Below are 20,885 nucleotides of genomic sequence, written 5' to 3'. Positions count from 1 at the left end.
AGCAGTCTGAACAGGCCTCGCAGTGGGGGTGGGCCACTTGCATGGGACCGATTCCCATGCAGCCAACAGCTTCACTTCCACAAACCGAGGGGAGGGAAGAGACGGGGAGCGAGGAAGAGGGACAGCAGCAGAAAGACGGAGAGGGGGCTCAGGGGGGAAAAGACAGATGAAAAAAAGGCGAACACAACGGGGAGAGAGAGCTGGGCCCCAGAGCATCAAAGGTTGCTAAGGGCCAGAAATGAAGGAGCAACACAGTAAACGCCGCAGCAAAAGAAGAGAGTGCCAAATAAGGCCCCCTATGGTCCAGCGGGTACAGCGTTGACATGGTATGGTCTTCTCTGAGAAGAACGGCCGCAAAAGCATTAAGACAAATATTTCTACAAGTGGAATAAATGCCACCAATCTAGCTTTCGGAGGGCAGTTTCTGAACAGATGACCAGAACAGACGAGCAGAAGGTCGCTGTGCTGGGCTCTATAGAGGGGCCAGAAGGAGAGAAGTTGAATATATTGTGACATTAATGAGGTTGTCAGACTCCTCATGATGGAGTGTCTGTGTTTTTTTTTGTGCCGGCCAAACCAATACGTTTAAATGCTCATGCTGTTAACCCTTGCTGAAACCTCGCCTCGCACACAAAGCCGAGGGGGCGCTCACACACACGCCCTGCTTCACGTACCAAAGGCGGTCTTAGATCCTTTTTACTCCATCATCATCGGGTAAGAGCCTTCTGTAATGATTTTGTAATGCTAACCATATTGAAATGAAATTGCATGGTTAAGTGGACCGTGCCACAATGACATCGGTCGTTCCTCCACGTCTACCTGGCTCCGAAAAACCCGGTGGCATGTGGGCAATTAGCGACCGTGGTACCGCTTCTCCCACACAGGGCTAATTACTGACCTGTGGGTTTCGTTCAGAGAGAGAGAGAGAGAGAGAGAGAGAGAGAGGGAGGACATGGGAAGACCCAGTCATTTATTTGTTTTAATTAATTACTCTTCCTCCACCAGGGCTCCTGGCAAGGCCGGCTATTCTAGAGCTCCTCTGAGGGTTGGCGTCTCCAGCACTTTTAACCTGTGAGTGGCCCGGAAGACTTGCTCTGTGTTTCAGGGACCAGCATTAGAGGACACTGGCCGGTGTGGACAAATCCGGAAAAAACGGGAGCCTCGTGGCCTCGGCGCTGACGTCGTAAACGCAACCAAGCGGCTCGGTGGGAGCGAGCCAAGATGCCACTGCCAGAGCGCAAGGGGTTAAAAAACATGCAGCAGGGCCAGGTTTGGAGAGGTTAGCGGTGTGATTCATTTTTATTACCACGCAGCCCCTGCAGGCGGCAGGAGTGGCAAATTATTTCTGAAACAAAGTGGAGGGCTCTCATCAGAGCTATTACCTGCCTGTGGCCGAGGGCGGCGCGGAGCCTGCAAAGGGTGACAGTGAGAGGCCGGCGTCAGTGAGGGATAGCCGTCCACATCCGTCCACGCTCCAGGACATCTCCCCCAAATGAGAACTGGTGTCTGTGTATGTATGTGTGTGTGAGTGTTTTACTCTGTTTGTGTGTGTGTGTGTGTGTGTGTGTTTGTGCTCTGAGACGATACGGATAAAGTTAGTCGTTGGACCTTCCCCCCACTGTATCAGTCAAAATAGTATGTGTTCTTTTTCTAACAGGAACATGCCAAGCAATTAGAGGCGACCTGCAAAACACAATGACTCCCAGGCGCTAATTAAAAGAACAACTCCCCTCCGATATGCTGACTGCAGAGATCAGCCCCAACGTCTCAGAGCTGCCACAAATTCACCATATGACACAACTGCAGCCTGGACAGATATGATGTCTGCATTTAATGCACTGAGTCTCTAATGAGGCATCTTTCGTAAATGGTTTATTGATTGTAATTAAAGGCTTCATTAATGGTTAAAAGATGCGTTATTAGCCATTTACAGGCACAGCATTTTGGGTTGCAAGTTTTTAAATATCATCTTGCCTGGTTGAACAGTCTGACTTCGAATTTCTAACAAAATATTGAAACTTACAACTGCAGAATGAATGGCTTATTAGAAAGCGAGAAGCCCATGAGCATTTATTAATGGATTAACAACCTTCAAGTGCATTATTACCTAACAGTAAAATCCAACACCAGCCAAAAGGGGTTTTCAAACTGGCTAACCATAAATGTAATTCTATAGAACTTTAAACATAGGCAAATTAAAAATGCTTTATTACAAATGACTCATTACAAAGTTTTAGTCTCCTTCGAGGACTAAAACAGGTGATCAGGTGAAGTGCATGTACACATGCAAGGATATGAGCAGGATTCCAATTCAAATGCCTGTAATCAGTCTGATGTACACCAGTAATTCCAGCGCTGCTGTGCGGATTAGCGTACGACAAATCTATATATTGTGTTCTATCCGATTCCCGAATATCATAAGCTAAACCAATCTTGTGGATGAATGCCTTTAAGTTAAATCTCAAGAAATGCGAGGGGGTAAAACTAGTCTTGCAGGAGACATTCAATCAGACACTGAGCTGATATTCAGGTAGTTACTGAATCGTTTAGATTAGGTGTCACTAATGTTTAGTGGGAGTCAGGAGCCATACACTGCCTGCCTAGGTGCCATCACAAAGCTGCTCCATGTCACTGATGTGACACAATTAAAATCCTCTAAGAATCATACACAGGATACACTGGTGAGGATGTATTGCGTAGAAAGAAAGAAAAAAAAACTGCAACCCATTAAGTTGGTCATAATTCATCATTCTCGATAAAGCAAAAATTATTTGATACCAACGTTTACCCCACAAGGCTACAATATTCTATCAGCAACAAAATCAGCAGCATCTCAATAACCAGTGGCCGTGTGTGATATTTACAAATGCTGTTTTCTGTCTGAGGATTAGTTATGCCGCAAATGAGATTTATTGTTTGACAGTGGCAACTAATGGAGACGCTGCTGCGGGACAGGATCGGATTTTTTAGACAATGAAGAACCGTCCCGCTCGAGGCGACGTGGGACTGACAGTGGTACGGGGAGGAATCAACATCAATAATCTTTCATCAAGTCCACGGTGGAGCACTTTAGCACAGATACCACTCAATAAATAACTGTAGGCCATCATTCAGCTGTGAACTGGCCAAAAAAGCGGAGGATGGATTCAAGAGGAAAACGCTTAACAGAGGACTGGAAAAAAAGACTTGTTAATTTACTAACCACGTTCTGGTTAACATTCCTTAAAGACGACTGTGTCCCAGTATGGGCTCTTTAAAAGTATTTAAATTTATTAACAAAGAACAACAGTATACAACTAGCTCTTCGCGATTTTGTGCTGAAAAGGCTCCACTGCTTGGACTTCACTTCCTAGTGAGGTGAACTTCATTTTATTTATTTATGGACATGATACACATTTTCTTTGTAACTGTCATATGAGCTAAAATTCCCTCTGGATCAATAAAGTATATCTATCTTTCTATCTAATGGTCCTTGGTGACACAAAAACAGACCATTTTAAGTTCTTTGCACACACAATGTAATAATTTGTTCAATCTTGTTTTAAAATTGATTAATACCTTTTATAATACGTCAACATTAGCAAGGCCCTACCTACGTTAAGGCCCAGTCTTATACACAATACTGACATGGCCATATGTACATTGACAGAGTAATTAGTCACTGTAATTATTCCTCTTGCCCACACTGGCTGAGAAGAGGTCCGGCTCAGTTCATGTGAAGCTGAACTGACTCCAATTAAATCAAAGTGAGGATCCTCCGGTGTTTGTGTGTTTTTAGTGCAAAAATCAAATCTTAAATCACCATAGGATGACCATAAGATTCAAGGGGGGTTTTCACATTATTGTTTCAATTGTTTTACCAACCTGTGAAAAAATGTTATCCTGGGGAAAAAAATCCTTCTATATTTGTCATAATGATTATTTTCATTAACAAATTGAAGATTTTCTTCATTAATATATTTATGAAATCTTCATGTTTTCAGGATCTTCAGGTTTTTTTCCAGCAAAAAGAGCTACTCAATTCACAATCATACAAACTAAAAAAGAGCTACGTCTAGATAATGTTTTGTAATTTCGAAAAGTGACTAAAATGACTGATCAGTTATTAAAATCTATGTTCAGCATTGGTTGAAATTTAATATATAACAACATGGAAGCACAAAGCAGTTCCCCCCCGACTAAAAAGTAGATTATCTGCATCAAAACACATCAAATGTTTCCACGTGCCGTCATTAAAATCTAATTAGGTGACAGCACATCGCGTGTGTCCTGGTCCTCTGTGAAGCCTCCACACTGTATTGTTTATTATCTTTGAGTATTATCAATAAAGGAATGAAGGAGCAGCGGAAGTAGTGAACAGAAACCAGCCGCGTCTCTCTGAAGGTATGTCTTTTTTTTGTCTGAACAAAGTTATAAAGCTGTGACGTTAAAACAGTCGAATGACACCGGGGAAGAGCCTACAGACAGACTCGGCTGTGACAGACAGAGTGATGACCGGGCCCTGTGTGATGGATATGTGACAGGGCAGCTCGGGGCCCGAGGGGTCTGGCTCTTGGGGTGGGGTTAAGCCATAATGGTGTGCTTAATTACCTGCAAAGCCACACAGCAGGTCATTAGTCAGACTGGGACGCAAGGTCTCCCCTGTCACCAGGAGATAAACAATCCTCCTACCAGATCTGGGTTTTTCTGGGAGGAGAGCGAACAGAGGCCGACGAGGTGAGCTCGTGCAAAGTGTTTCTTCTTTTTTTTTTATATTAAAAAGATGTGAAGCTAAAAGATTAAAAGTAATAAATAAATAAAAAGGTGTCTTATGGAATATCTGAAATTGCTGTTTACTATTAAACTCCCATTTGTAGACACTGATAGCAAGCAGCAACAACGGGCTCAGCCCAGGCTCAGATGTGGTTTAGATTATAAGGTCTCCCCTTGATTAGCGAGAACATGTCAAGTGACAAACTTGATGGATCCGGAGCGAGACATGGCATTTATCTGGTAAGTGCAAAATGTCACACACAACGCTCCTTTCCTGAATTATGGGTTCCAAGTCTTTCAAGAGTCGGTGGGAGGACAACAGAGGCTGTGGTGGCAATATTAGATATTACCTCTTGAAATGAGGAGACTATAGATATGGACAGACGAGGTGTTGACGGAGGCAATGTGATCACTGTGTGCTGGATGGACTGAAACATAAATACTGTATTCCTGCCTCAGCAGACATTTATGAACCCCCGGTGCTTCTTATGGAGCATTTCTGGGTTGTGACGTGCCACCGCTGAAATGTGGGTGGCCAATAAACAGCAGCTAATGGAGAGAAGGCGGTGCAGGCTTCTCGTTCCATAATCTCTGTACGCTTCATTAAGCGCCACCTTTTTATTTGCAGTAGGGGCCGCTAACCTGGTGCTGTCGCTCCCCGGCTTGTTGTAGCCCTCCAGCGCGCCCTCCCACACGCTGTTGGCCATCGCGTTTCCGATGGCGGTCATCACCATGCTGAGCTCCACGGGCCAGTCGTCCAGGTCCAGGGAGCGGACGCGGGACAGGTGGGTGCCCAGGTTCCTGTGGATGCCGGAGCACTCGATGCACATCAAGGCGCCCAGGTTCAAACTGGCCCAGTCTGGGTCTGCGTGAGGGGAGGACGGAAAACCGGTCGTGACAATGGAACGAGGGAAGTGACAAGAGAAGCTTGATTGAGTTGGTGAGCTGGAGATTTGTGAAAAAAATGTTTTAGAATGATCATATTTTCCAAAATAAAATCATCCAGTTTAACATTGGTTTTAAACATTTTTACACAATTTGCAAGATTGAGATTTTAGATACTTTGGTCAAAGGGAGATCGAGGAGTATCCATCATAGCCAAGTTTTGGCTGAATCTTTTTCTCTTATATAGATCAACAGAAAATCTTATTTTCTTCCGATAACAAATCCTTTATCAGTAAGATATCACAGGATCACACTAATCGTACTCACTGGGTGCATCACAGTCCACACAGAAGCTGTTCCCCCTCACGTTTCGTATGGACTGAATGGCCATTGCATCACTTTGGCTGCCTAACCGTGACTGTAAAGGAATGAGGGGAAAGATTAAGTCAGCAGGAAGTAATCATTGCAAAGGGTGAGAAAAAAAAAATTGAGCCGGCCTCAAATCATAGACAACCAATGATGTGAGGGAAGGAAGAGACGCGTTTCAAAGTCTCGGGGAAACGACCGAGGCAGAGGAAATATGAATATGAAAATGAGGCCGTGTCTCCCCAGTATGCTGACACAAGCCGTGTTCTATCTCTGATGTCTGTCAGTTCTAATAAGAGATCCCCCACACTGCGGTGCACCTGTCTGACAACCTCCCACATGTGACAGCTTGTAGTGGGTGAGGAGGGGCGGGGGAGGGCGAGGGCACAATAAAGGTCGGAGAGAAAGGGAGGGGGAAAAAAGGTGTGGGGGGGGGGGGAATGGAAATGAAGCAGCAGAATTTCAAGGTGATGACGATGCTGTAATTAGAAGATAATCGCCAACCCTGTCCGGCTCTTCTGGGAATTCGTGTCTTTCCTGACCTACTGTACCTTGTTTTTTATGCTCTCGCAGGACTGCAGGCTGGCAAAGATCTGGCTCTCGATCGCCTGGACCCACAGCTCCCTCTCCTCATACGTGGATGCTTCAAAGTTCCACGTCTGACCCGTCAACGACACAATGATGAACTCAAAGGAATCCTCTTGCTCTGGGGGGGAAAAAAACAAACAAACCACAAAGGGAAAATTGTAATTAGTGCTTCCATCAAAACTCGTGCTGCAAACACCAGATGCATGCTGGTACAGATTCTTCACGTGTGCTCGGGCTCAGTCTTATTCCTGCTCCACGTCTGTGTGGCAGAAAATCACCTGTCACCACACCGAGGAGGCTCACGTTAGCTGGAGCAACACACAGGTCGGCCGTGCAATCAGACCCTGCGAACCGGCGGCGCAGCTCAGTGATCGAGGCCCATCTATGCACGAATGCATGACGAAATGTGCTGCAAGTGATTTCTTGGCATCTCCCGAGTTCCCTGGCTGTGCTGCCTTGTTCGACGATGCCCTCAAATATCCAACTCATATATGCCAACATACATGTTGATCCCTTCCTGCCAGAGGTAAACAAGTTTAAAGAGCAATCGCAATTACTAATCACCGCCATAATAATGCATTTTTCTCCAAAATCAGTTCTTTATGATTAAACTTTTTTGCATCGATTCAGACGTATCGATGCATAAACACAGGTTGCAAAGACACTTATAAGCACACCTTTGACCACCGGTCAGATTGTTTTGTGTTTAGTGTAAACACGTGTTTATTATCAGGGGTTATATTATTAAAGTGACAGGGGAGCTGTCCGAGGTGCTGACGAGTGGTCACGGTCTGAGAAGAGCATCTACAGTCTCGTCAGCGTTCCTCCTCGTGGAGAAAACCAGGAGAACACTCGCTATCTCATCTCTCAGTGTTTTGTGCTGTTAGAGACTCTGTGGCCCTGGTGCAGGAAGGGAAAGTGTTGGTTAAAGCAAATTCCTCTGGTTCATAATTCTTATTAATTTATCACATTCAGTTTAGTAGACACCCCAGGGATGGTAAGTGCGTGTTAAAGACAAAAATTAATGTCAAAATATAAAAGATTATATTTTGACGATGATGATAAAGATGTTATTCTTCATTGACATTTTTGAGGAAATTAGATTAGTGAGCAGAAAACGCCCCCCAACTTCTTAGCTGAATGCTTGGTCGATGTAAACTGCACTGGCTTTGATATTTTAACTTTCAGCATCGCGGACTGGAGATCAGGAATTTGTTTCTGTCATCTTTGCCTTCAAATTATTTCACAAAGACTAAGCATGGATTAATATTATTCTCCTGTAATTCTTGTAATTGCCTTGCTAGCTATTTTCCAGGCCACGGTTTAATGAATAAAGGCCTAAAAACAAAAGATTAAAATAAAGTCCAATAACGTTTTGTAGTTCAAATGGTATGAAGTTTAGCTGCTATGTCCAAGCTCTACGAGATCTGTTCATACTTGGCCAGCAACTAAAAACCACGTCTTGTTTAAAATACATTTTTTTTCTTGAAATGAGTTCGTCCTGTTTTGATTAATTTGACTTCAAACAGGTTCTGAAAACGGTGGCTCAGAGGTGGGTTTGTTACATCCACTCTGTGTGCTTAACTAAGACTTATGAAAATGTCACCTGTCGTTGCCCGTACAAGAGGTCTGACACGACATATGTTCCGACACATGCTGTAATGCCTCCGCTGTTCACGAGCAATTCATTAACTGAGTACTGTACAATGTGACTCGTGTAACATCTCTGGTCTGTGCACATGCTTGAGCTCATAGCCAAATGATTTGTAATTACCTAATTATGTCTATGCAAATAGTCATCTCATTTGCATAAAGCATGTTTGGAGGCAAGCAGACAGAAGGGAAACGTTCTCTTCCTGTGTAGCTGTGATCCACTATGTCCTGGAAATAGTTCTGCTGATATGCTACTAATGTCATGTACTAATTACCCCAAAGTGTTGACATCATTTATCACAAAGAGGTTTTTGTTCCATTGCATGAATATATTTGGACGTCTACTGAATTCCTTTCTGACATTTGATGAGCGCAGAGACGTTGTCTGTATTTCTTTTAAAATTATGTTAATCTCATGATCAAGAGATCGTCAGAAAAAATCATTGATTTGAAGAAATAACTACACTTTATATTTATAATCAATTCCCCGTCCGCGGTGCGAGACACAGCCCTGTACCAGCTAAATGACAGATGTCTGACGGACGCCACTAATGTAGCAATCCCTGTGCTGCGGTGGAGGGTGATCTCTTCGGGGGGAAAGCAATAATCCAATTAGCTCGACACCGACTTCAATTATCTGATTTAGTTTGTGAAATTGACTACAGGTCACAGAGAATCAATGAAGACTCGGGAGCCTCTTCATTTAGGCCTACCGTTTAAAGTTTTTTTGTTGTGGGAGTGACATTTTAAAGCAAAAGCAGAGATTAAAACATAAAATTCTTCATCCGTTAAAATGGTCAATGTATGGGAACCTAAAAGGTGAAAGGGAATAAAAGAAAAAAAAATGTTTTTTAATAAATTTAAAAGGGAGAAAAAAAAGATTGATCGAAACATATCGGCATATTGAAGAAAATGATTTCTTCTCGTCTAACATACTTTCAGGTACATAACTAAAGCGTTTGATTAGAATTCGTGGCTCCCGGACTCGAGCGTTGTTGTACTCGTGTTTTCATCTTTCTAAAAACCTGAACAAAGCTAATTATTCTGTTGGCTGCCCAGGCAATAAATTGGAGGCATTAAAACACTTTCATTATGGAGATTAAAAAAGCAACGGATGGCTGGCTTTTTTTAAACTGATGAGTGTACAAGGGAAAACAAATCTAATTCTCCATGCGTAGTAATGCACACGAGACACAGAAGCCACTAAAGAGACGGAGGACCATGTGCAGCAAAGGTTTTGTGTTTGTGACACAGACACATTGTCATTACATGCAGCACCAGCACACTGATATTACTTTTAACGTTGTCGACAGCGTGGAAAACCCGGCTGCGTGCGTACGCCAGTAATTCTGACATGACGCTGAGGTCAAAGTGTTAATCTCACACACAGTAAATCTGAGCCTGAACAATGTGTCACAGGTATCCCTGCTATCTAGGCACCTGCCACGGCGAGCCTGTAAAAGGGCCATTAGTGCGTCTGTTATTACTCAGTGGTTGCAGTTGGGACACGGCCAGCAGAGGAACCATCACCTCGTCACATTAACACGGGCATTAACCTCCTGACCATATCCGTCTGCGAGCCTACAATCAACAAGTTCTTACCAATTAGAAATAAATTAACATCGCCGCGCCGGTGGGCGGACAAGGCAAGAGCACAATTCAAAGGCAACCGGGGAGCCAAGTGTGAAGAATGAGCGAAAATATGATTTTCCTTAATTAACATGGCATAATAAAAAGGAAATTAGAGCGTAATGGCCACCGGAGTTACAAAGAGGAAGCAAACGGACAAAGATACTCATCGTCCACCATTTACAAGGATCATAAAACTGTTCGGGAACCTCTCAGTTACAGATGTTGTACTTAACGGCCTTTTAGCAGCGACACACCAGCACTTTAATAAACCGAACGATTCCGAAATAATGAACGACGGCTTCAAGTTACAAACAATAGACCGTGAATGCATTTTCAATAGTTTCTGGCTGCAGTGAGAGTACCTTTACTCTGTACAATTGATCTTCACTTATGTATTTCTGGGGTTTTTTTTTTCACGTAGTGATAAATGCTGTAGTAGATTTATACTACCGACAGCTGTAGTTACTGGTTAGATTATCCAACACTTAAAGGAGCCCGACAGCTAGGTTGGAAACCAGGAAACTACACTACTCTTTTCAAAATGATTTTTAAGACGCTCAAATTTAACCAGCCACAACAGTGAAACACTGCCCGATGAATCAGTACCGAGAAGGAAATTTGATATTTTTCTCTTTGAAAGGTGTGTTACTTGAAATCCCACTCCGAGTGGCTCCTCCGTCCCGGAATGTCTGTCATCGAAGGAACCGTTCCTCCGCTTTCTCAAAACACCTCGGGGTGAATTACACAGGTACAGTATACATTTGACCTGAAAATCAAAAGCAGAACGCGACAGATCAGAGGGTGACCTGAGGACGGTGATCCCTCTTTTGCGCGGTGTGTGCGCAGCAGACGCACCGCCGAGGACCTGTGGACCAGATTACCACCTGGGGGGGGTCTGGTGCCGAGCCCAGCTGGGTTGTCTATACAGCAGGCGGCAACACGGCATCTATTCTGTCTAAGCCTCTCAAAGACCTCTGGAGTCCGGTGTGACAAACCCGTGGAAAGGGACTTAGCGAACAGCTCTTAGCCTTGAGGAATCCTATATATATATATATATATATATATATATATATATATATATATATATATATATATATATCCATTTGTGTGAACACTGGGCTGAAATGACGACAAGGTGCAGAGGTGAGCGATCGTTGCGGTGTGTAGGATGCGTTTGGTGGCGTTGTGGCGTAGGCATGCATCAGGCAGTCACTTAAAGAAGTGCTCGCCGTTCCCGTGAATTAACGAGCAGTTGGGAAGAACAGGCCAAGGCGGTGCCATCTGTAAATGTCACAGGCACTGCTTGCTCATTTTACACATCATTAAAGCCAATATTCCTAACCTGTATCAGAGCAATCAGGAGCAGGCCATTACTGCGACAGGGGCCCCAGGGGAACCACGACCAAACTCAGAAAGAAGAGAGCAGGGAGGGAGAGAGAGACAGAGCACACTCTTTATCTATCAGACACGCGCGCTCGCGCACGCACACACACACGCACACACTTCTGAACACTTTTACAGGCTCACGCACACGCTGAAACAAACGAGAGGCACACCTTCCAACAATAAACAAACACATGAAATCAGCACCAGCACCACCGCCCTAATAGATAGTGCATTTAACAACGGAGCAGAATGAAAACAGGACCAATTATACATATATCTGTGGGCAGTGTGTATAGAGCCCAAATGAGAATCTTGTTATTCCTTTCCCTCCATACTGGGGCGCTCAGAAAGCTAAGCCATTACAAGAGTGGAGGCTCCAGGGACAGCTTTCGGAAATGAGAGCGAGTCGGGGAGTGACAAAACAAAGTATTGAGATAAACACCCACCATTAGCACAGGCAGTTAAACCTCCATTTCCTAATCCTCAGCTGGACTCCAGAGGATATTAACCCTTAGTTTACTAAGGTATAGGACAATAGGATACTGGATTAACTCGGCCTGTCGGTGCAAACTTGGCATTATCATTGATCGACAGCAGGCACGGGTTATTTCAAATTGCAGAACGAAGAGGGAACTAATCTCTTCTTCTAGTCAGTGTGTAGAAAAGTCAGAACCATCAGGGCTTTGCAGATGTCTTTTCTCTGTCTCATCTAAACCCCGAAAACATATGTGTCCGACAGTCAAAGGCCGTGAAAGAAAGAAATCTGAGAGCAGACAGTGTCTAATGAAAGGGAATGAAAAAAAGAGAAAGAAATGACTGAATGGCGATATTGACAGTGTAGTTTAGAAAGTATTTGTGTATATACTGCATCAAGATAATTTCTGATTACTGTAGCCAATTCATTCCAGTTCGTCACCGACCCGTTACATTCAACTTTTGCATTGATCCCAACGAAACCACATCACTTGGTGTATGATGCTCCTCATCCTCAATAAAACAGATGACATTTATCAACAGCTTCCTCATTCTGTTACTCTGATGAGAAATTAAACTACTCTTCAACTTTGGGTTAAGCACAAAGCTTTGACAGATATTGCAGCAAGATTGCAGCAGTTGATTTTATTGTGTATTTATGAGCAGAATGACCGGACATTTAATTTTAGAAAAATGATTTTAAGCGGTGCATGTACATTTGTGAAAACTAACATATACGGGATATGCATATCTTTTTGTCATTCGATCAGTGATCCATCATCATTTAAACTAAATACAAAAGGATAGATCACATTATTTACTGTGACAAAAAGCCAACATTATCACTATATGTGTACGTTTTGGGATCAACTATTCTCGAAACATTTAAATTATTTCTGATTACTGACAAAATTCAGTGGAGGTGATGAAATGAGCTGTTTATTAAAGTTTGTTAAATATACTGTAGTTAACTTGACCTCAGTCCTACGCAGTGTAGCAGCTTGCAGAGTGCATGTCTTGCAGTATGAGTAATGCTTCCTCTTGTCCGTTGTCTTGTGTAAGAACTGTACACTCTTTGTATTTTTACTCAAAGTGTTGAAAAATGCACACTGGGTTTGATATTAAGATTTGGTTCAATGTGATGTCTTTCTCTGAAACGGCATCAAATCATATCTTGCGCGGGAGATGTAAATTAAGACCTTAACACCTGCTTTACATTAGAGGAATTCAGGGAAAAAACACTCAGCGTCTTGTTTCCCCCGTGATTTCTGTGACCTTCGCACGAGTTAATACCTTCATCCATAAATACCTAAGAATCGGGAAGGAGCCTCTCATCACAACTTCCCCTCCGCTCCTGCATCTCCCCTCTCTGCTCACAGTGGACAAGCAAGAAGCCCCAAAAACAATGAGTATTTGATACACTATTCTTTAACAGAGAAATACATTAACGACGCTCCCTGACAGTCTGCATTAATCAGAGAGGGGCTCCCCCTGAACACAACTCTTTATCGGCCATCGATTTTCCAGTGGGTTTATGGCGAGAGACACACCGAGAGAGCTCGTCGCAGGGTGGCTGCTGGGAAACACATTACGGGGCTGTCAGTTGTCTCGCCATGCATCCTGCATCATTCTTTAAGCACATGAGAAGTTCATTACAGCACACAGCTCTGACAGTGCATGGGATATTAGGGACTGTGTCCATTGTGCATATCCTTTGTGGAAGTGCAGCTCAGTAGATGTCACAGCGGATTCATAAAGTATCCAAATCCAGCTTTAAATTCATTTTGGAATAACTATGGCTTTAGATTGATGTAAAGTAAGTTCCTTATTCATGGCCAACACAAGAGATCATGGGCTCTGTTTTCACAATCTAAGACACGGTCTGAAGCACATGGAGCACGTGCATTTCTTAGGTTGTGTCCAGTTTCATTTTCAAGTTTATTCATTATCCATATCTGTAAAAACACATTGTTTATGAAATTGACTTTCTCAGGACAACGTGTGCACATACAAATCCATTTGTGGTAATTTTGTCAATGCACATACAACACGGCGGATTGATATTAAAAAGGGGCAGATTTGCTAGAACACTTCTCTGCAGATGAAACCGATCTGCTGGTGAAGGGAGCAAGCAGACCGTCTGTGGCACAGGTAAGCAGGTTGTACACATATTTATTGTCATCTCGATAATTCGCCCATTAAAGAACACTGAAATACTGCGCCATTCATTTCAATTCAGGGTTTTTGTTGATCAATTTACAATTTACACAACCTGAGACAGGGAGGTTTCTGAAGATGACAACTGCATCCCTCTTAAACTAAGTCTAAAGTTGCACATTTGAGCTGGGTGTAAGATCTAGGCTCTAAATGTGATTTTAAGGATGGAACAAACCTATTTGAAAAGTTTATGTGCAATTATTGTTTACCGTTTAAGTCTTTTATAATCATAACAAAGGAAGTTGGGGTTGTAAAATAGGTCTCTGATCTTCTGCCCCTTCAGCAGAGGCACGCTAAGTACCGTGGTGCCATATTGGGAAATAATGGCACAGCTACAGTTTCTCCAGGCTTCCTTGTACATCCAACATGTTCCATGTTGGCCAAAATGATTCCTCACCTTAAGATGCTCACACTGTTTTTGATTGATGACGCTTCACAACTACTAAAATTCAATTTCAGCCTGCATTGCACGCTTCTGATTGCCCCGTAAATGAGACAAACTGATAGCAATTTATTCAAGGATCCCACCTCTCCGTTTCTTCCCTCTCTCTCCTTCTCTCTCGTCTGTTCTTTCAACGGGAGACACAGCTCACATCCCAGACGTGGGTGAATCCAATATTTAAGTGATACGTCTGTATTCCAAAGCATTCAGCTGAACGGACAAGTTGATGCTAATAGAAAACCCTGCGTAGAACAATGAGAAAGATAGAAAACGGTGTGCGCGTTTGGTAACGTGAGAGACATTCACAATCCGCCTCCTCCGGTCTGATTACTCTTAGACTTCTTCCTCAGGAAGTCCCCGGACTAATCTGACTTCGGTTATGCCAAATATAAGACATTAATCAAGGAGATATGATAATGTTTGATACCGCCAGCCATCACTCATTCAAGGCGTGAATGTGACGGTGTAATTCTGCCAGGAGACGCCCACTAAGAGCTAAGTAATGTCTAATAAAACTGAAGTAATGGACATCTTCGAAAAAGACCAGGCTTATAGAGATGCTGAGAGCCGCAGACTGATTATGTATATACATAACGACTCATCATATATTGTCAAATATAAATGATGATGTCCAGAAAGACGACTGTTACTGAAGCTGATGTGATCACCTACTGCTCTAATGATGACATGACTAAAACATTGCTTCATATTTGCATTCTGACCAGTGTCAGCCCGTTTCAGCCCTTGACCCTGTTTGTACATCGGCTGAGTTGGACATTGGTACTAGGAAGCTGACGGGGTAAAGTCTGTTTAATGGCCGGTTCAACGGATGCGGACATTTGCGTTTACACACGCAGCCCGTCTGGGTAATGTCTGGAAAAGTTCAGGGTTGCAGAGCATGTCTGAAAGCTGCCCTTGTCTCTCGGGCCGCCTCTCGATCGCAGGGGCCACACTGACGACTCCCTTCACGGGAAAGAAGATAAAAGTTTCATCCAAAACGTTGCTCAATTTGTCGCTGGGCGCGACAAACGCCTCTTCATTTAGAAAATAGAAACTCCCAGAACTCAGCCAGCCAACCGATAGCACAATTTGATCACAAACTCAACCCAACTTACTGACAATTGGGGAAACGGCACCACTTATCTCAGAGCACTTATCTCCCAGATGCTGATGATGTTCACTCTAAACAACAATGTGGTCAACAGACCCATTCAGACTTTAAAGAGCAGCTGTCAGAGACCACGATAAAAAAGCATAATGATTATAAATGCTAAGGCCCATTTAGGAGGCGTCAATGCCATTGTTGTTGTTATCCAGCGTATCAATCTTGTTGATTGATCATCGCCCGGGTGACATCAGTTTTATGGCCTCTGAAATGCGCCTCAGTGTTTTCACAATGCCATCCAATTAGGGTACTCAATTCATCATTGGGCTGGAGAATCATTATTAATTGGGTGGAGAGCAGACCGCCACTCCCCTGCTGAGAAGGGCAACGGCTTCTGGAGATCAAGCTATTCATGGGACGGTCAAAGAAAATGGGGGGGCTGCGGTGGTGCACTGTGCAGGGGGCCGCACGGAGATACAAAACGACATACCTTTATGTAACTGATATCAGCGAGGACCTCTCTTTTCGTAATGAGTGGGGAAATCTGATTAGTACGTAGAAGTTGTTGATCACCAAGTGGATCACTGAATCAGTGTGTGGCTGTTTTATGACTGGCATAAAAAAGACAAAGTAAATGCATATTATTATTTAATGAGGAAAAAGCCCTTGACTCCTTCGATATTCACTGAGTAATTTACCATTTACTTTTAAACTACCTCTGAGGAGCTCAGGTTTAACCTAATCTGCACCTTCACCGAAAAGATCCCTCACTGGTTTTCACCAGTCAAAAGTGCTTATTGTGTTGGTTGTTCAGCACAATCAACTCTGGCAACTGCGGAAGTAACCGAAATGCAAGTCTCAGTAGAGTATTTTCTTCTACTTGCAGTACGTACCGGGAAACGTTTGGCCAATTAGGCACCATCAGTTTTGATTCAGAAGTTTTGGTCATTTCAAAACTAATGCAGCAGGAATTATTGTTTTGTACCTTCATTGCCCGCAGAAAAGCCGTCTGGCTTGGTGATGCCCGTGCTCTTTTTCCGTCTGTGCTTCTTGCGGTTTGCATGAGGCGAAGGAGGCGGCTCAAGTTTAGGACTCGTCGCGCTGCCCACACTGGTACTCGCTGGATCGCTCATCCCATTGGCTGAAAAAGAGAAATGAAAACCATATTTTTTTAATATATTAATATATAATATAAAATAATTTGTTTGTATTTTTAAGGTTAAACGCTGACCCTACTAATGGGTCCGTGTTACGAGGGTTTATAAGCTTTGTCCAGATTAAGTTTCCAAACATTTACCATAAAAGAATGTCGAAATTTTTACACAGGAATGGGGGGAAAAAAATTCATGTTGTTGAAAATTTCACCTTGGATTTGACCACTTAAACCGAAAATGAGGAAAAATATGCATTATTTTGTGTCATCGTGAAATGGCGCCGACCATGAATAATGAATGACATTATTAAAAACTTCATGCAAAACGGGGGGCAGACACAAGGAAGAGTTGTAAAATGGCTCTGAGTGCTCCAGAGGTAACTGTGTGACTCGGGCTATAGATGAAGGACAGGTACGGGGCTATCAGTGAACAAATGGTTACCTAAGTTAGCCCGCAGCAAAGCTCTTCATATGACTGTCTGAGAGAGTGACAGGGGGCTAAGAGCCGGCTTTGTTTCTTGTAAGTGATTTTATAAATGTGATATTAACCTGTGCTACCGTTGGGCAAAGGGACGGGGGCATGGGACGATAGGAGGGGGGTTGTCAGCTTGCCATCTTTCTGATTTCCTGACATTTGACATCACTTTCCCTTCTTTCCCCCTCCGGATGCCATTATGAATCTGGGAGTGGGGGCCAGGGGCCTCGGGGAAGGAGGGAGGGAGGGCCAGTGGATGGGCCCCATATTGCTCTCCTCTTACCACCCTGTGTGGTGCTGGCAGCCTCTTCCATTGTCTCCCATCAAAAGCTCATTGTAGTGTGGCAAACTCCATTCATTTCCCTGTGCACCGTCCCAGCCCCAGGGGTGGAGTGCAGGAGGACAAGGGGCTCAGGGATTATTGCTGTTGTCGTTGCCAGTTGCACATTCTATAATGTGCCGCACTGTGCCATTAGCCAGTGTACAACATTAGGCCTAATTCGGTCATTACCTTTAGGGAGATGGGGCTGTCTTGGAGGAGTGAGATGGGCTCAGCAGGGGACTGACGATGGCAACGCGAGGGGAGAGCAGAGCTCCCAGAGCCCGGGGATGCGTTGTTTGAGCACGGGTAAAATATCGGAGACAACACCTGAGACACTCATCGCTATGTCCATACTCAGATTCATCGTGATGAGAATTAATGTTTACAAGAATGTCATTAATGGGAAAAATTTCAAAATTTGTTAAAACTGCTTTAATTTGTTAGATGCCAAGACGCAAGTAATATCAATATTTCTGTATTAAAAGTAATATGTCACTTGAAAAATAACAATATTGATTATATGCCATCACATTAATAAACATAACATCGGTGCGTGTGCTGCACTACATATATTAAGCTCTCTGGTGTTTTGAATGGCAGCACACAGCCACACATGTAGCAGCTCTTAGTCGAGGCGTCTGTTTCAATTTCCCTGCTCTCTTACAACAGCCCCCCTGAGACGAGTCATTAGCTGGCTCAGACAGCTGGGGGCACAGGGGTCCTCAATGTGCCCCCCCCACCCCCACTCCCCAACCCTCAGCTTCCTCCTCCCTCTCCATCCCAGCGTCTGTCCCGCCAGCACAGCTCCGTATGGCGGGTGGAAGACTTGAGCTCCAACGTGCCTCCGACGTGACAGCCAGCATTTGTTTAATGTCGCTTGAGGTTAAAGGGGAGGGCGGCCCCTCGGGGGCCCCGACCGTGTCATAAACACCTCTAATTATCAATTTCTGCCCCTAATGTTGTGGAAAATGACCCTGGCCCTGCTCATCCTGCACCTGAAACACATACTGGTGGATCTACCTCTCTCTTTGTTTGCACGCCTCTGAGACGTCTGTAACATGGAGGTATGGGACCAGGAGGTGAACAGAAACCACAGCAAACACCAGCGAGCAACAATATCAAAGCACCTGGAAGCTAATGGGTTTTATACAACTGATTCTCAGCTCTGAAACTATGCATGATTGCTGGATTATTTCTTAAATTGGACATTATTCAATCAGAATTGGACTGATTCTGCAAGTAGACAATTCACGGTGGCGTTATTAGCTCGCTATTAGTGTGTACGAGGGCCATCAGGACCAAGCCGGGTAATGAGGCCCACTGGGATCAGGAGTCTCTCTCCTACTCAGCCGAGATCACCTGGGCAGCCGAATAGGTTCGAGCCTAACCTGTGATTACAGTGTATTATACTCCCACCACGGAGAAGACAGTTTAAACATGTTTCAGGATGAAGGCTGTGGGTAAGACAAAGAGGGGGCTGCTAACAGCTTCCTGCCTTTACCACGGCCAAACTGAGAATGAATGAGAATGAGAGGGCGAGAGGGAGAGTGAGCGGCAGAGGGGGGTGAAAGAGAAGGAGGGAGTAATTTCATTGTTATTCAAGAGGCTTTGGGTGAGGAGCACTATGATTCCACCAGGCCCCTTGACATGGCAGCCCTGCCTGTCCTCAATCAAAACCAACAGCTGCAATTAATGGCAAAAATTAGAAACAATCACCGCCTCCCCTTATTATCCTCAATTAGAGCGAACTAATCAAGGCCTGATCGCGCTCCGCTGCTCTCTCCAAACTAAATGTCAAACTTCATTACGGCCCGGCGTCGAAATCAAACGCCCCACACGCTATCACCCTCGCATCAGGAGGCCAAGATGTAAAAACACCCGGTGCCACGGGGAAAGGCTATCTGAGCATTAACTACCTGTGTCCTGATATGCAAACTTCGGGGAGAGAAAAAACACTTGAATATAAATGACCACAGTGCAGAACAGGGTTGTGGGACAAAATGAAAAAAATGAAAAAAGAAGAAGATGGGGAATAAAAGCAAATGATGCAAACTTTTTCATGGAGGCCACACATTTATCATTACGTAATGATATTGTGTATTAAAACTTGCGTGGTAAAATGTGAAATAATCATTTTCTCACAATTATTTTTCCTTATGGATTCATTTCCAGGTTAATTTCTTGATAATTGTTTTCCATTCTATATGGGAACAAACAGTAGGAAAAAGGACCAGTATTGTTTGACCAACAGTCTAAAACCTATAAGATAGTCAATAAGACAAGCAACATTTAAGAAGCTGTCCCAGAAATTTTTATCTAGTAATCTATTAGTCAACAAATTTTAGTTCTGTTTTTTGTGTTTGTGCAAAAAGTTTGAAATAAATCAGCCATAATACATTCTTCAGCATTATTTTCACTTTTTTTTCTACCACAATTTGTTGCCCATGCGCCAATTGAATTGAATTCATGGTTGAATTATTATCCACGAAAAGGTGCAGATTTGCAGAAATTCTCTGACTTTGAGATTGTGACATTACTCACACTTTGACCATGACTTAAGTCACTGTCATCCGCAATCCAATCACATTGCTCAGGCGGCTGCTTGAGCCTCTTGATTTTAATTCCGGTGCAAAGATTGAGGTGCACCACGGAGAGCGGGATGTAAACAAGCATCTGGTGCATTAAGAATGGGTGTCTTTATGAATGCAAGCAATAGAAAAAATTGGGCCGGGATTTAATCAAAAATCTGCTCTCAATATTCAAGAGACGTTAGTGCCTCTGCTTCTGCCAATAGGTTTACAAATGAGGACATTCTTTAAATAATATGGAAATGGTTACCTGGCTAAGACGCATTCATTCACCAGTGAATCATCAATCTGCTGTTTTTGCATCTCAGAATCACATTTTGTTTTAACCTGCAACCTTCACCAAGGATAATGGAGCGACTGGGCTTGGTTCAAGTCAATTCAAATGGCAAAACATGAGCACCCTTCACTGTGGAACACCCTCTATTGATTATTGGAGGCACATTAGGATAGAAGATAAGAGGGCCGCGTTTCAATCAAGTTTGTGTTTTCTGACAGCCCTGTGGCGCTTCACGCCGCAGACGAGTTCTCCTGTTTTACTTTGGATCCTTCGATCACAAGGAGACGTGAAGACAAGAGATTCTAAAAGTTTTTGAGCTTCCAGTGCACAGTACAAGCCGTAAGCTGTGTGCACGGACTATGCACTGATTGCACAGAAACTCCTTCCCAAGGACGTATGAAAGATATCTATCATTTGCCAGAAATGTTGCCCCTATCCTTTTCAGCTCATTTGCCTCATTCGAGCTCATTTGTGGTTACAGTACCTTAAGAGTAGCATGAAAATAATTGAAGAAAAGAGAATAATGGAGCAAATTGTGGCTTTGATTTAGTCGAAGTCTGGATGTTGGTT

General features: G+C 43.6%; 1 protein-coding gene across 3 annotated transcripts in view; it reads right to left on the bottom strand.

The window, feature by feature from the left end:
- agap3 (ArfGAP with GTPase domain, ankyrin repeat and PH domain 3) overlaps positions 1 to 20,885 on the bottom strand; it is a 110,843-nt gene that overhangs the window by 8,357 nt on the left and 81,601 nt on the right. For all 3 annotated transcript variants that reach the window (XM_035633190.2, XM_035633192.2, XM_035633189.2), the window contains exons 13-16: positions 16,486 to 16,641; positions 6,555 to 6,709; positions 5,965 to 6,055; positions 5,395 to 5,617 (exon numbers count right to left, since the gene is read on the bottom strand). In XM_035633190.2, coding sequence (XP_035489083.1) covers positions 5,395 to 5,617; positions 5,965 to 6,055; positions 6,555 to 6,709; positions 16,486 to 16,641 — 625 coding nt within the window. The remainder of the gene's footprint in view (positions 1 to 5,394; positions 5,618 to 5,964; positions 6,056 to 6,554; positions 6,710 to 16,485; positions 16,642 to 20,885) is intronic.

The sequence above is a fragment of the Scophthalmus maximus genome, chromosome 5 (assembly GCF_022379125.1).
Source record: "Scophthalmus maximus strain ysfricsl-2021 chromosome 5, ASM2237912v1, whole genome shotgun sequence".
Classification (NCBI taxonomy): Eukaryota; Metazoa; Chordata; class Actinopteri; order Pleuronectiformes; family Scophthalmidae; genus Scophthalmus; species Scophthalmus maximus.
This window is presented reverse-complemented; position numbering and strand designations above follow the sequence as displayed.